The sequence below is a fragment of the Perna viridis genome, chromosome 11, assembly GCF_037379345.1.
Source record: "Perna viridis isolate PV_CMFRI_1.1 ecotype Kerala chromosome 11, ASM3737934v1, whole genome shotgun sequence".
NCBI lineage: Eukaryota > Metazoa > Mollusca > Bivalvia > Mytilida > Mytilidae > Perna > Perna viridis.
The window spans coordinates 19420741-19433868 of NC_142455.1; the positions used below are offsets into that span (position 1 = coordinate 19420741).

A 13128-nucleotide genomic window follows, 5' to 3' on the forward strand; every position below is an offset into this window, starting at 1 on the left:
AAAGGAAACTTAAGATGATGCAGAATTAATGGTCCGTTTTATAAGGAAAAGATGAAATGATTTGCATGCATATAACATTAGAACATATTGAGGTGTACCTGTTTCATAATTGTAGTAATAAAGTTTACCTCACTGCTTGATGAATAGGTGTTCTGTATCATAGAGGACATTTTAATGGGGTACTTACTATAGGCTTTCCCTACCTGTTTTAACTTGGTGGAACAAAGTATTGTTTAAGTAACTTTTAAGAGTTTTGCCTGCACCCAACCTTTCAAATTTTAACCATACTGTATTATACCTCGAGCTTTGGTATACTGGTGTTTTATTGTCTTAGTGTTCGTCTTTTTATTGTAAGCTTGATCATCTCCTCTTGAACAGTGAGTGCTCTAGAACTTAAAAAAGTCTGCTTTCCACTGTAAATTTTGTGATAAAAATTAACATTCCCATGATGGGTATCAAGATGGAATTTTTCCCTGGCGATTGGGTTAATTATATTTTACTTGCCAGAGGTAACATGAAATGGGTATTCTAGAACCCTGCTGATGATTTTGTAGATTATTGTAGGTCATAATAATGGAAAAAGCACGAAGCAACTTTTATTTTATATTCAGTTAACTAAAAGTCACAGAAAATGAATAACATTTAATCATAAATTAATGAAGTTTAAATGAAATTACAAAAACTCCATATATTTGAAAATACAGAATGTAATTCGAAGTCTGCATTGTAGATATTAAATATTGATTTTTCAATGTTTTAATCAGCACGAATTGTTAAATTGGTTCCCTCTACCCCATACATTGTTCATTCACTACTACATGTATTACTAGCTCCTTTAAACATGTGTTTTTGTTCAGTTTTTGAAGTCTTGACATATCTGTATGGAGAGATAACATTGTTAGATACATATACCTTGACATACTATAAGGCAATGCATGTGTGAATACATTTTGACTTTCAAATAACCTTTATGAAAACAATGTATATTTGACACCTACAATGTAGCTCCATAAATCTTATATAACACAATTTCGATTCATTTAATAAAGACATGACTTTTATTGCTGGTATTTATATCATTGTTAGAACAAAAGTAGAACTCATTAACCATATTTGTTTTCATCTGGTCCTATTAAAGTTTCCAATAGTTTTGCAAGGTTTTATTAATTTATGGTTTGAAGTTACATATTTTTTGCCAAAATGTGTCAACTAACAGTAATGGGACTACTGATAACACAAAAACCACAGTACATGTATATCTCTACTGACAATGATAAATGAACCAACCAAGTGACAATTACTTGAAAGCAAATACCCAAGCATAAGCAAAAAACAAAAGATGGTATAGAATTTTTCTATTTTGTGGTTGTCTTTTCTATGCTTATTTGAGATGTCTGAATCTTGTAAGCTTTTAGAATTTGCAGAACTACAGCATATTTTTTGTCCATCCTTTACTACTGGAGTTTGTTGTACAACTTAATCCTAAGAACACCAGACAACTTACAAGAACATATTGGCTGGAATCACCCTGTTTGTGTATTGGTCTGTCTCTCCTTGTAACTGATCAATGGATTTTGATGTAATTTATAGGAAGGTAAGGCATCAATGTGATATGCATGAAGGGAGACAATCTCAGAGGATATTTTTACTGTTTCAAAGCTTTTTCCCCTCTGTCTCACTAAGGATAAGGTAAAAGTAAATTTTATTTTATATTGGTCAATACACGTGTGTACAAGTCAGCAGTCAACATAAGTTCTGAAGAGCTTTTTAAATGATGGCAAGATTCACAACTGTTTGGCTTATGTGAGCTTCGTGCATAGTTGCCAGGCTTGCAAGGGAGGAAAGTCTGAAATTCAGGGGTGGGAAATTAGTGAAACCCTGATGTTAGGGTAAGTGCCTGGAAGTCTGGACGCATGTGTGACATGAACCCTGTGTCAACATCATGATTACAAGTCCAGCACCTTAACCAATCGGCCATGCTTCCCCCTACTAATTCTCAATACTACACCACCTCTATATGCTAATTAGTACAATAAAATCGAAACAGCTTCACAGATTTGTAATTATAGTAGTGCTCATGCCATGTGAAGTGTATCCATCGGCACAATGATAACTGATTTGTTCAACATGTCATAGTTTTCCTTTCCTCTTTCATCTACCCTAGACTTGACTTTTTATGAGCAACTTGGCAGGTGTTTCCCTACAGGTGCACCTGGTCTATGCTCCCAGTTTTTAATGGAGTCAGAGTTGCTCATTTACTTTTGTTTACTTTGTATGTATTATTTTGGTTACTTTATGTTCTTTGTTGTGTATGTCTGTTTTCCGCGTCTGGTCTTTGTCCCTGGATTACGTTCTTTTAATTACCACTAGAATCTTGGTTCTCCTGATTGCTCTATTACATCCTGTAATTTTGAAGAGTGCAATGAAGTAGATCATAGAGTGGTTATAGGTTACTGGATGATATAAGAGGGAAAAGTATAATTGTCCTATGCTTTAATATGGAGAGTACCCAATTTAGGGGTTTTTACAAGTAAAAACCAAGTTAGCACAAATCTTCCAAAATCTTTGCTAAATTGATTTGAATGAGATTTCATAGAAAGGTTAAGCATCATATGTAGATGTGCATGGATGCAAATTATGTTAGGTTACTTTAAGGGCAGATTATTTAAGGGCAGATTGAAACATTGGATTTCTTATTTACTCAGATACAAAGAAAGATACATATAAAGATGAGGACTAAGACAAAGACCACATACTAATAGGTGTACTTGAAAAAACAAAACAGAAAAAAAAATGGAATAATTACTGTTTGTATGCAGTGCAGACTTTTGTTATCATTTTAATAGTAGAAAAAATACACTTTTTTGGGGGGGAAAATTGAACACTTAATAATTTTTCAGAGGGAAACCAGCCATGATCTTGCCTGCTTTGACTGCATTAAACTTGTTGCCAAATTCAAAAACTGATATTAATTCTAATATGAGTTATTAAATTACTGATGATTATCCTTTTTACAGCTTGCATGGAGTACATTTGATAGGATCTGGATCAAATATTCACAAAATAGTTTTTGATCAAATAAAAATCTCCAAACTTAATTGTATTTTTTCAATTAGAGTTATCTTTCTTAGTATGAAAAAGCAAATGTTTTTAATTCTCTACTGGTTATCAACACATTTTTTTTAAAATCAACTTCACACAGATGAAGAAAGCATCTATGATCACTTAAAAACTTTATCAACTTGTTCCACCCTTTTTATTATGTTAGCAATAAAAGTACAAATAGGGAAGCGATTTTTTTTCAATACTTGTGTAATACTGTCCTGTACTCCCATGATCTTAACAGATGTTGTGTGCTGTTTGGCATTTTTAGTGTGTTTTATTATGTTAGCAATAAAAGTACAAATAGGAAAGCTATTTTGTTCAATACTTGTGTAATACTGTCCTGTACTCCTATGATCTTAAAAGATGCTGTGTGCTGTTTGGCATTTTTTAGTGTGCTTAATTTCTCTCAGGTTTTGACCATATCATGGGATACTTTTCTTGATTTATGATTACCATTTGTATTTGATTACTGATTTTTTAACTAAATCACACTATGATAAGAATATAGTTTGCCAATCTGTTTAATCTGAATTAAGTATCTGTCTCTATAAGAATCAGGCAGTGGCACCATCAGAATCAAAGAAAATAGACAATATTTTTCATATCATATTGGTGCATTAATATTGAGTATAATTTCACTGAAAATGAACATTTCAAGGGCAGATAACTGTCAAAAACCTCATTTTCTAACATTCTGTTAAAAAATTTCTGAGGAAAGCTAGTAATGAAGATATGATATAATGGTCTTTTCAGGTAAAGAAAGTATTATTGAGTGATATTACATTGTCAGATCAGTGAGGTTTTGAAATGCATGTTTCTGATCTTTCCATTTTGCCTGATTCTTACAAACACTTACATTTAATTCTGAATGATATATAGGCTTAGTATTCCTGTTTATTCTGAATGATATATTGGCTTAGTATTCCTGTTTATTTGTTTCTGATAAAGATTTTATGGATTTAAATCAAAGAAAAAAAAGGGTTACATGAAAGTGAAAATCGTGCTTTAAAATACCCAACATGACCTGTTTACCTAATTTATTGTGGGATTAGAATGGGAATAAATATGAGTTAAAAAACAAACTCTGTCTGACACTATAGCTATAGATGTAGTCCATTAATCCATCCGATGATCTATTCATCACAGATCTGTTTCCCTATTATTCAGTTGTTCAGAGTGTTTAAGAAATAGTTTGAGACACATGTACCAGTAATGAATACAGTTTACTTGCCCCTAAGATTCATGAAATGTTTCCAAATGTTGTAAAATATAGTCATTCAATTATTTATGTTGAACATGGTTTCTGTATATTATTTTTTTTGTGTTTATTTGACAAGTTACTTTTTGGGGGTTTTGCCTATTTTTTTAAAAGAAAATGTGTGAAGTTGAGTAAATGAACTTGCTCACCAAAGTACAACACACCCAATACACATGTGTACAGTTATTGCATGTCAGAACCTATTAGCTTGTGACAACTGAGAACTCTCCACGATTATTCTATTATGTAAATTCTGTTGCTGTCGCGACAACTATTCGATCTTAGTTGACAAATTGTATTCTTTGCTGCCTATCAATATTATAATTGTAAGTTTTAGGTGCGGAAGGTTATTATATATTGATGACTTGCAGATATGAATTATATGGTAGAATTGAACCTCAAAGACGTGACAATTTATTAATACTTTCGGTATGACTGTGTTGTTTTCTTTTCCACAGTACGTAATTATATATATTTAGAATATATTGCATACCTTTTATAGCACCCTAGACCTATATCACATACCTTATATCACACCCCTAGACCTATATCCCATACTGTATATTACACCCTTAGACCTATCTTGCATACCCTATATTGCACCCTTTGACCTATATTGAATACCCTATTTCACACCCCTAGACCTATATTGCATACCCTATCAGTGATTTTCAAACCCTTATTTTAGGTCAAAATTTCGGCCCCATTCCCAGTGAGAAAAAGGCTTTAAAAATCCCAATAGTTGGTTGTAAAATTCCCAGTTGTCAATAGATGTCCGGTCGCATTGAGATCGTGATCGTGTTGGTTTTTTTCTTCCCTATCATACTTTGTTTATTTACATTTGGATCATCTTTTGGGTGTTTCGTTAGTTTTCCTTATGCCATCAATGCCATTATGATTGCATTGCAATCTATTCGATTCTGTGTCGTCGTTGCGCTTGAAGGGAACTAAAAAAAGTTAAAAAGACAAGCTGAAAAATGACCCGTACATTACTTCAATAAAATATTTCTGACTGGGAAATTCAATTACTGGTGCGGCGATGTCTCATAAGTCCAAGTTCTTTTAAAAATAAACTGAGCTCAGCTAATAGTGCTAAATGTTGGAAATTGGATTCATTTGGCTTAAAAAAAAATCAACATGAAAGAAAACTTAAATTTTAATACACTATTAAATGATTCAAATGACAAATGTTTTCTTAATGTTTGAAACTAATGAAAAAGGAAAACAATATGCATTATTAAGATAAATTTTTGATGAGAGATGTACATGTACAAACTTTTCTTTAGTCTCTGTTGTATCCAAGTTGTCTTCCAAAGGAGATCTGCACTCTTCAATACTGAGGGAAGTATTGTGTTCCTCATTTATTTATCATTTCCCAAATTAGTGATTTTACACGCTTTTTTTCCCAATTTCATCGGCCCCAGGTCCCTTCCCAAAAACAGTAGGAAAATCACTGCCTATATCGCACCCCTTGACCTATATTGCATACCCTATATCACACCCCTTGACCACCTTCTATAGCACCCTAGACCTATATCACATACCCTATATCACACCCCTTGACCTATATTGCATACCCTGTATCACACCCCTAGACCTATATCACATACCCTATATCACACCCCTTGACCTATATTGCATACCCTATATCACACCCCTAGACCTATATCACATATCCTATATCACACCCCTAACCTATGTCAAATACCCTATATCACACCCCCAGACCTTTGGGATGATATAGGAGCCTCAAGTTATATGGCATGTGATGTAGGTTTGACATATTATGTTCATTATATCATGTATATCAAATTTGTTCTGAGTTAAGTTGGGACACTGGGTAGGACTAGGTATGTGATACAGGGAATCAATGTATAAGGTTTACAGCATATAATGGTACATGTACAAAAAAACCTGCATTTCTATATAAATAAACAATATAATTATAAATTGAACCATGTTCTATTTGATTTTACTCCTATTACAGATTCATCTAAACCATACATGTTGTTGGCTGTAATGAGTACTACAATTAAGCAGTATTTTGTCATTAAATTTCTGTACGATATTCTTGGCAGATTTCAGCTCAATTTGGTAGGATTGGTTCATTGACATAATCCTTACGGATGTTTAAGTCTTGTCTGTAAGAGAAAAGGCTTCCAATATGATGGAGAACAGTCCTGGTAAAGACAGTCTTTGGCCGTGGGTTTTGGAGTTTTATTTACCCAAAGAATGTATAGTCTCGCACACCTGAGGGCAGTCCCTTTTGTTCCTTTTTTTTTGTTCTTTAAAATCCCATTATGATAAGTTTTCCATTTCTCCATTTTGTCATTATTACTGTTACAGGGGTAAAAAAAATCCATTTCCAGTCACTCATGTGAAATTTATGCCAGGTAAAGTAGTTCATGACAGTTCTGTATGTCTTTGTATGGTTGGGAAATGACTCCTCCATGGTAAGTTTAAAAAAAATAAAGCAATATGATATCTTTTGCCTGAGACTAACAGTGATTATTTCATGGAATATGGAATGCCATCCCTTGATAATAAGTACTATGTAATGTAAGATTTTTCTTCTTTGAATGGTCTGTTTAACCTGTTACTAAACCAGCAACCAAAACATGACATTATGTGCTTTAGTGTCCTTGATCTTTTAAAATAGCAAGCATAAAACTTGTGGCCTTATGGAATTGATTCCCTTTAATGTTCCAAGACTGATGTAAAATAAGCTATGGTATACAATGTACTGTAAAAGTACTTTAATTCGTGGATACAAATTTTTGTGGTTTCTAGAAGTCATGGTTTTGAGGTTTTCAGTATACAGATCAATGGGATTCTCCTTTTGGTTGGGAACTAAATCTCGTGGCTTGGCCTACCCATGACAATCACGACAATTGGATTATGAATAGCTGACAAATGCTTGATTTTTTATTTAAATTTCTTGAGATTCAAAAATATCTATTTTCACTAATATTATGGTCATTATGTAGTTTTCCAGTTATTTCCCCTTTTATTCATTGAAGTCATCCTTTTTTAATTACAAACCTAGTTTTAGATTTGACTACAACCATTTGCAATGAATTCAAATGATCTCATAATTTTAGGACTGCAATCCAGTGAGTGGACCAAATAGATCAAATAGCTATTTATAGAGAACTTTTTGCCCTTTTGTCAACTTCCAATAAAAGATGGAAAAGTGATAGTTTTAATCAATGAATAGCTTTTACTGCTTTCCCTTTGTCAAAAGATATTGTGCCATAATTTTGTATTATAATGAAATTACAGTTTAAATAAGAATCTATTTGATGCCTATACTTTGTAAAGAGTTTCCTTAGGGATAGTATTTCATGGCTTTATGAAATTACTATGATTGAACATACAGAGTAAACGTGTTATGCTACTATCTGTGATAATTTTATGATTATTGAAAAACAGTGTTAGCTTAAGTATGCATCATTACAAAAGCATTAATCTGAAATTCTTAAACTTTTTATCCCATAACTTGTCAAATTCAGGCAGGGAGTCAATTTGACATTTTCAACTCTTTCAACAGTAACACTAAATGATTGTTAGATTGATCTTTTCTGGTATTGACTAGAAAATTAACGTTGAAATAAGCCAGTGAAATGGATACTCAGGATAATTTTAAGCAAGTATTGCTCCTAACCACTTCTATAAAAAAAAAACAGGTAGATGTTGCAAGGAATTACTGTATAAACGTAAAAAATTTTCGCTATTTTCACAGTGGACTGAAAAGCGCAAAAAATAGTACTTGCGAAATTGTTTTTTTACACTATGTAATACTAATCTTTTTTTAAACAGCAAAAATTGATACCCAGGATTATTCTCACTTGAGAGAATCTGCTAAAATTAGCAAGTGCGAAAATCAATACATTTACAGTAAGTTGAAGAAAGATGACTCCTTTACAGAGTTCTTGCAGTTGAAAGGCAAATGACACTTTTCGCTGTTATTAGACTATGTCTTGAAACTGTTATAGATAGAAAAAAAAACTTTCAATTAATGAAAATATCCTTATGATAAGTCCTATAAAGTATTTAATGGATCTAAATTGTAGGTGGACTCTTGTTAAAGTGATTGCCCCTGAAAGAGTCTGTACATCTGTTCATTTGTTTCACGTCTTATGTAAGTTACGAATTTTGTGACTATTGCATTTGGAAATTTAAACAAGATAATGGTGTACAAAACACTGACCAACTCTATATTTTTAAAGATGGTTTCTGGCAAAAAGGTTCATATTAAGCTATGACATGAGGAAGAAACACATAAGTTATTGTAGGTAAAAACTCTTGTTTATTATTCAGTGGAACTTAACAAACTGACCTTCAATTTGAGTGCCTCTACGTGGTTTTATCTTAACTGTTATTTCCTATAGAGGAGTTAATTTGAATGTTAGATAAATACATGTAAGTAAAAATTTAAAACAAAATATCAATTAGTTGTCATTTAAGGAGATACAATAAAAATAAAATTAGTGTAAAACTTCATGACATCATAAGAAATGTATGTTAAGTTTAATTACATTTATTTGAAAGTATTGTAAATATTATTTCGTTGCTATGATATTTGAAAATGCACAATGTACAGGTGCTATGAAAGTGATTCTATATGTTTTGATTGCAAGATCCAGTGAATCTGTAAATAATTTGGTACATGTAAAGATGTGGAAATATAATGAGAAAAACCAGACCCAACAAGTTCATCATATGTATACAAGTCAGGCTTTGTATAGATTAGGCATATGTTGTAACCAACTTTGGTGAATGTTGGATATTGAGTTCCTGTTTTGTTGGACTTTATAGAATGAAAATGCAAAATCTGCTTCCACTGGACTGACTGATTTCAAATTTGGTATGTGACTTCTTGTTGGCTATCCAGCATCAACTTTCTGTATTGTAGCTTTCCCATAAGTGCAGAGGTAAACCTAGTAGCAAGACTGTGTGGAACTCCATGTTTGTCTTCCTCGACCAAGTTAAGGGGGGTGGGGTTCTAGATATGCAGAGGACACTTATCCTACAGGTGTACCTAATCCATGCTCCCAGTTTTAAGTGGATTCTGGGTTGCTCACACATTTTTTTTTTATACCTTGCTGTACCAAGTGGCAAATTTTTATGTGATACCCTCCGAAAAGTCGCATGTCCGCCAGTCTGTCCCCTAACAGTTCCCAGACTTTTTGGAAACTTTGCTTAGTTGTTTAGGACTAGTAAATACAGGTTATTTAATTTTCAGCAAAATCCAAAATGTTGTTTTCTAGTTTGGCTGTTTTAGACATTTTTTCATCATTATGTAGCAGGATATCACTTAATGTTCCACTAATGCCCTATATTTATATGCGTTATATATTCATGTTCTTAGTTGGGAGTTTCTCTGTGTAATTGATTGCCTTTTGAATCCTTTGAATCCTTTTGAAAATGGTAAAAATGGGAACTCAATAAAAATAACTTAAGGTCAGGTCTGAATGTAAAACGAATAAGTATTTTTAGGCAAAAATTAAAAATCTTCCTAATGGAACAACAGGCAAAAGAATAATCCAACTGTATTGACATGTACTCTAATGTAAAATGATAACTTTGTTGGCATGCAGTTATGTATTAATTAGTAGTACTCATTTTGTGGCATTGAAATTAACTTGATATTTTGGTTTTTGTGTGAGGGCCTCAGGGAAGATTAGTTGTAAACTAACTGTGTAACCCTCTTGAAATAAAGTATTATTATCATTATTATAATATTATTATAATGAATTCAGTGTATGATCGACCAATTAACAATCATATTATGTGTAAATCAATGTAGGAATTGCATTATTTACTGTAGAGGACTAAATTCTTGTTGACATAACATTGAAGTCCAATGGACCTTTTGAATCTCTGGACCAAAGATCTCTTTTTCTGTCTGATCCAGAATCATGACAGATAGAGGAGGTAACAAGAAGCCATCAATTATCATTGAGTGTTTTCTGGTCAATTAGTTACATCTTGATGATTGCTTATACAACTATGTCAGGTCAATAGATAGGTATTAAAGGCACCTGAGATAGATATTGGATGGCTTGTCATATTTTATTGGTTTGAGGACTGAGTGTAAAATGTCTGGAACTATAATCCCAACGTGTGATAAAAAATGAACATTAGTAAATTTTTATCGAGGTACAGAAACTTTCTCGTTGGCCGCTTGGAAAGATACAGCAATCTGTTAGTGGGATAATGGACTATACATTTTTAATGATTTGGAGAGATATGAAGTGGGAAAAATAATACCTGTTTCAACTAACTTGATAATGATTTCAGTCTTTGTATGGAAAGTGAAATAGTGATTAAGATCCTGATAGTTTTATAAAGGGATTTATGGAATTACCTTTTTGGATAGTTGAACTGTTTAAAAGATTAGAAGTAAAGAGAAAAATAATGAAGAACAACCATGTGATATTAATCAGTACTGTAAACAAGTGTTATCAGACACAGTTCATTTTAAAGTTCTTTGGATTTTATTTTATTATCAGAATGAATTATTGAAATTTCGTAATTAATTGTTTATGTTATTTGGCATAACTTTGAATTCAAGGTCATTGGAGTGTTTTGAAAAGACCTGAAAATCATACACGGTTCTTCATGAATTTGAATTGAATATTTATGGGATGGACAAGTTTATGTAGTGCTAAAAACATCATTGATGTCATCATAGTTTATGAAAACTTCTATTTGCATCTGTTGACAAATAATTCTGAAGGTCATTTTAGTTGGTTTTAGTAAATAACAGGTCTGTTGGTTCATAATTGTGGAATTAATGGGACTTAATGAGATAACACAGAATTACATGGTTGATATGGTTGATCCAGTTGAGAATGTATTGAATTAATTAAATCACAGTTCTCCAGTATAGGATAATCTCATTGTCTATTATTGTATTGTTTCCTGTACTGTATATTATAACAATACTAAAACTGTGGTCAGCAGAAAATCGTGAGGTCATATTGGCCATGTGGATCATTTGTTAAAATTCATTGAGCTATTTTTATTTTAGAAATTATTGATAATATAGCTGAAGCTGTTGTACTGTTTAAAGGAGATCAGATAAAAGTAGGACTATTTAGTTATTTTGATTGAAATTTTAAAAAGTTTTCATGCACTACTAGTTGAATATTAAAACTGTACAATTTGTGAGAAGTTTGTTATGCAACATCCTGTTAAGTGTAACAAAAATTAAATTGGAATCCAAAATTTCATTCCTCTGTTATGAAAGTAGGACTTAAAACAGTTGATGAAATGTACTTGATGAAGTGATCTAACAAGGTGCTTGTTGCATGATTAGGACTCAATTAACTATTAACAATTTGGTGATTTGAGCAGTAGTCTGTGGTCTGTATTTGACAGACTTAGGAGATCTCTGTGACTTATAATTAATAGCTGAATAGCATGTTTTATTTGTGAGGAGTTAATAAGGAAACTGGATATCAGACTCTATTTATGTTTCAATTCTTGACAAAGGTGTGTGAGTTTTAGATTGTGTTTTAGAGTACTGTTACCACCGTGCCTTGGTTGTGACATATTTACAATTATTCAGGAATTATCTATATATTCAACAGGAAATAATTTCTCTAATTTGAAATATTGTACTTTGGTTTTTGTTAAGCTTTATTTTAACAAAAGGAAGTATTTTTTTATGTTTTGAAATTTATTGACCAAAACTATGAGTACTCAAAGGAATAACATTAAAACTATATCAATGCGACCATTAATCCCTGAAGTGCCAAAGTTTGTTGTAACAGACCACAGTCATCCATCAGATAGTATGATGTGCGTACCACTGAACGATTCCAAGGTCAAGGCTAAATCTGAAAGGGTAAGATTTAACATTACATGTACTTCTTTAATTTAATGCCTTCCCAGAGAAATATTAACATTCTACTATTAATAACATGTGAAATAAGTGGTTGACCACTAAACCCTTTTTATATGTTATTCCTAGAAATAGTCTACAAAGGTCCATGTTGACCATTCTACATGCTGTTGTGAACTAAAAGAGGGGTCAGTGTATATATGTCCCCTAGAATTGAGAAAAAGAATTCATGTTTTGTATTTCAGGTCCCAGTGGACAGGCCCTGTTTCAGACAGTGCCTTGCCCTCTAAGTACTCTGTGTTGTAGTACTTAGGAACCAGGCCCTGATAGAAACTGGGGCCTGTGTCCCAGTGCCATAAGACTTAAATTCTGAGAATTTGTGACATCAGGCCCTAAGTCATGATTTTTTATTTCCAAAAAGAAATTCTTTGGTCCTAACTTATGCAGCCTATATTTTTTGACACTTCATCTCAAGTGAAATTGATTAGACCCACAAAATTATACTTCGCCACCGAGGATTGAACCCTAGACTGCTCGGTGACAAGCCAATGACAAACCGATTCGGCTAAAGAATTAATCCTTTAGCCAAATCAATTAAATGGCTATTTAAATCTCACTTCCTACTACAATGCAGGTAGGCCATCCTGCCACATTTCCCCCACCTTAAGAGTCTTCGTATCATGAGCGACTCCAACACTAGCTCATTAGCTAACCAAACCCTGTGGGTTTTTTAGTTGGGCGCCAAATGTAATGGGAGAGCATGAATTGACTCAAAAAATTTTACTCCGCCACTGAGGATCAAACCCTAGTCCGCTCAGTGACAAGCCAGCGACAAACTGATTCGGCTAAAGAATTAATCCTTTAGTCACTTAACTGTCTATTTAATTCTCACTACCTACTACAATGCTGGTAG

At 32.8% G+C, this 13128-nt stretch overlaps 1 protein-coding gene across 3 annotated transcripts in view; it reads left to right on the forward strand.

The window, feature by feature from the left end:
• Positions 1 to 13128, forward strand: part of LOC148603241 (5'-AMP-activated protein kinase subunit gamma-1-like) — a 215845-nt gene that overhangs the window by 16746 nt on the left and 185971 nt on the right. Inside the window, exon 1 of one of the 3 annotated variants that reach the window (XM_088552483.1) lies at positions 11162 to 12218. The exons of the other annotated variants lie outside the window; for them this stretch is intronic. Within the exon in view, the coding sequence (XP_088408609.1) occupies positions 12066 to 12218 (153 nt within the window). The 5' untranslated portion in view covers positions 11162 to 12065. Of the gene's footprint in view, positions 1 to 11161; positions 12219 to 13128 lie in introns of those variants that run through there. 3 annotated transcript variants of the gene reach the window in all.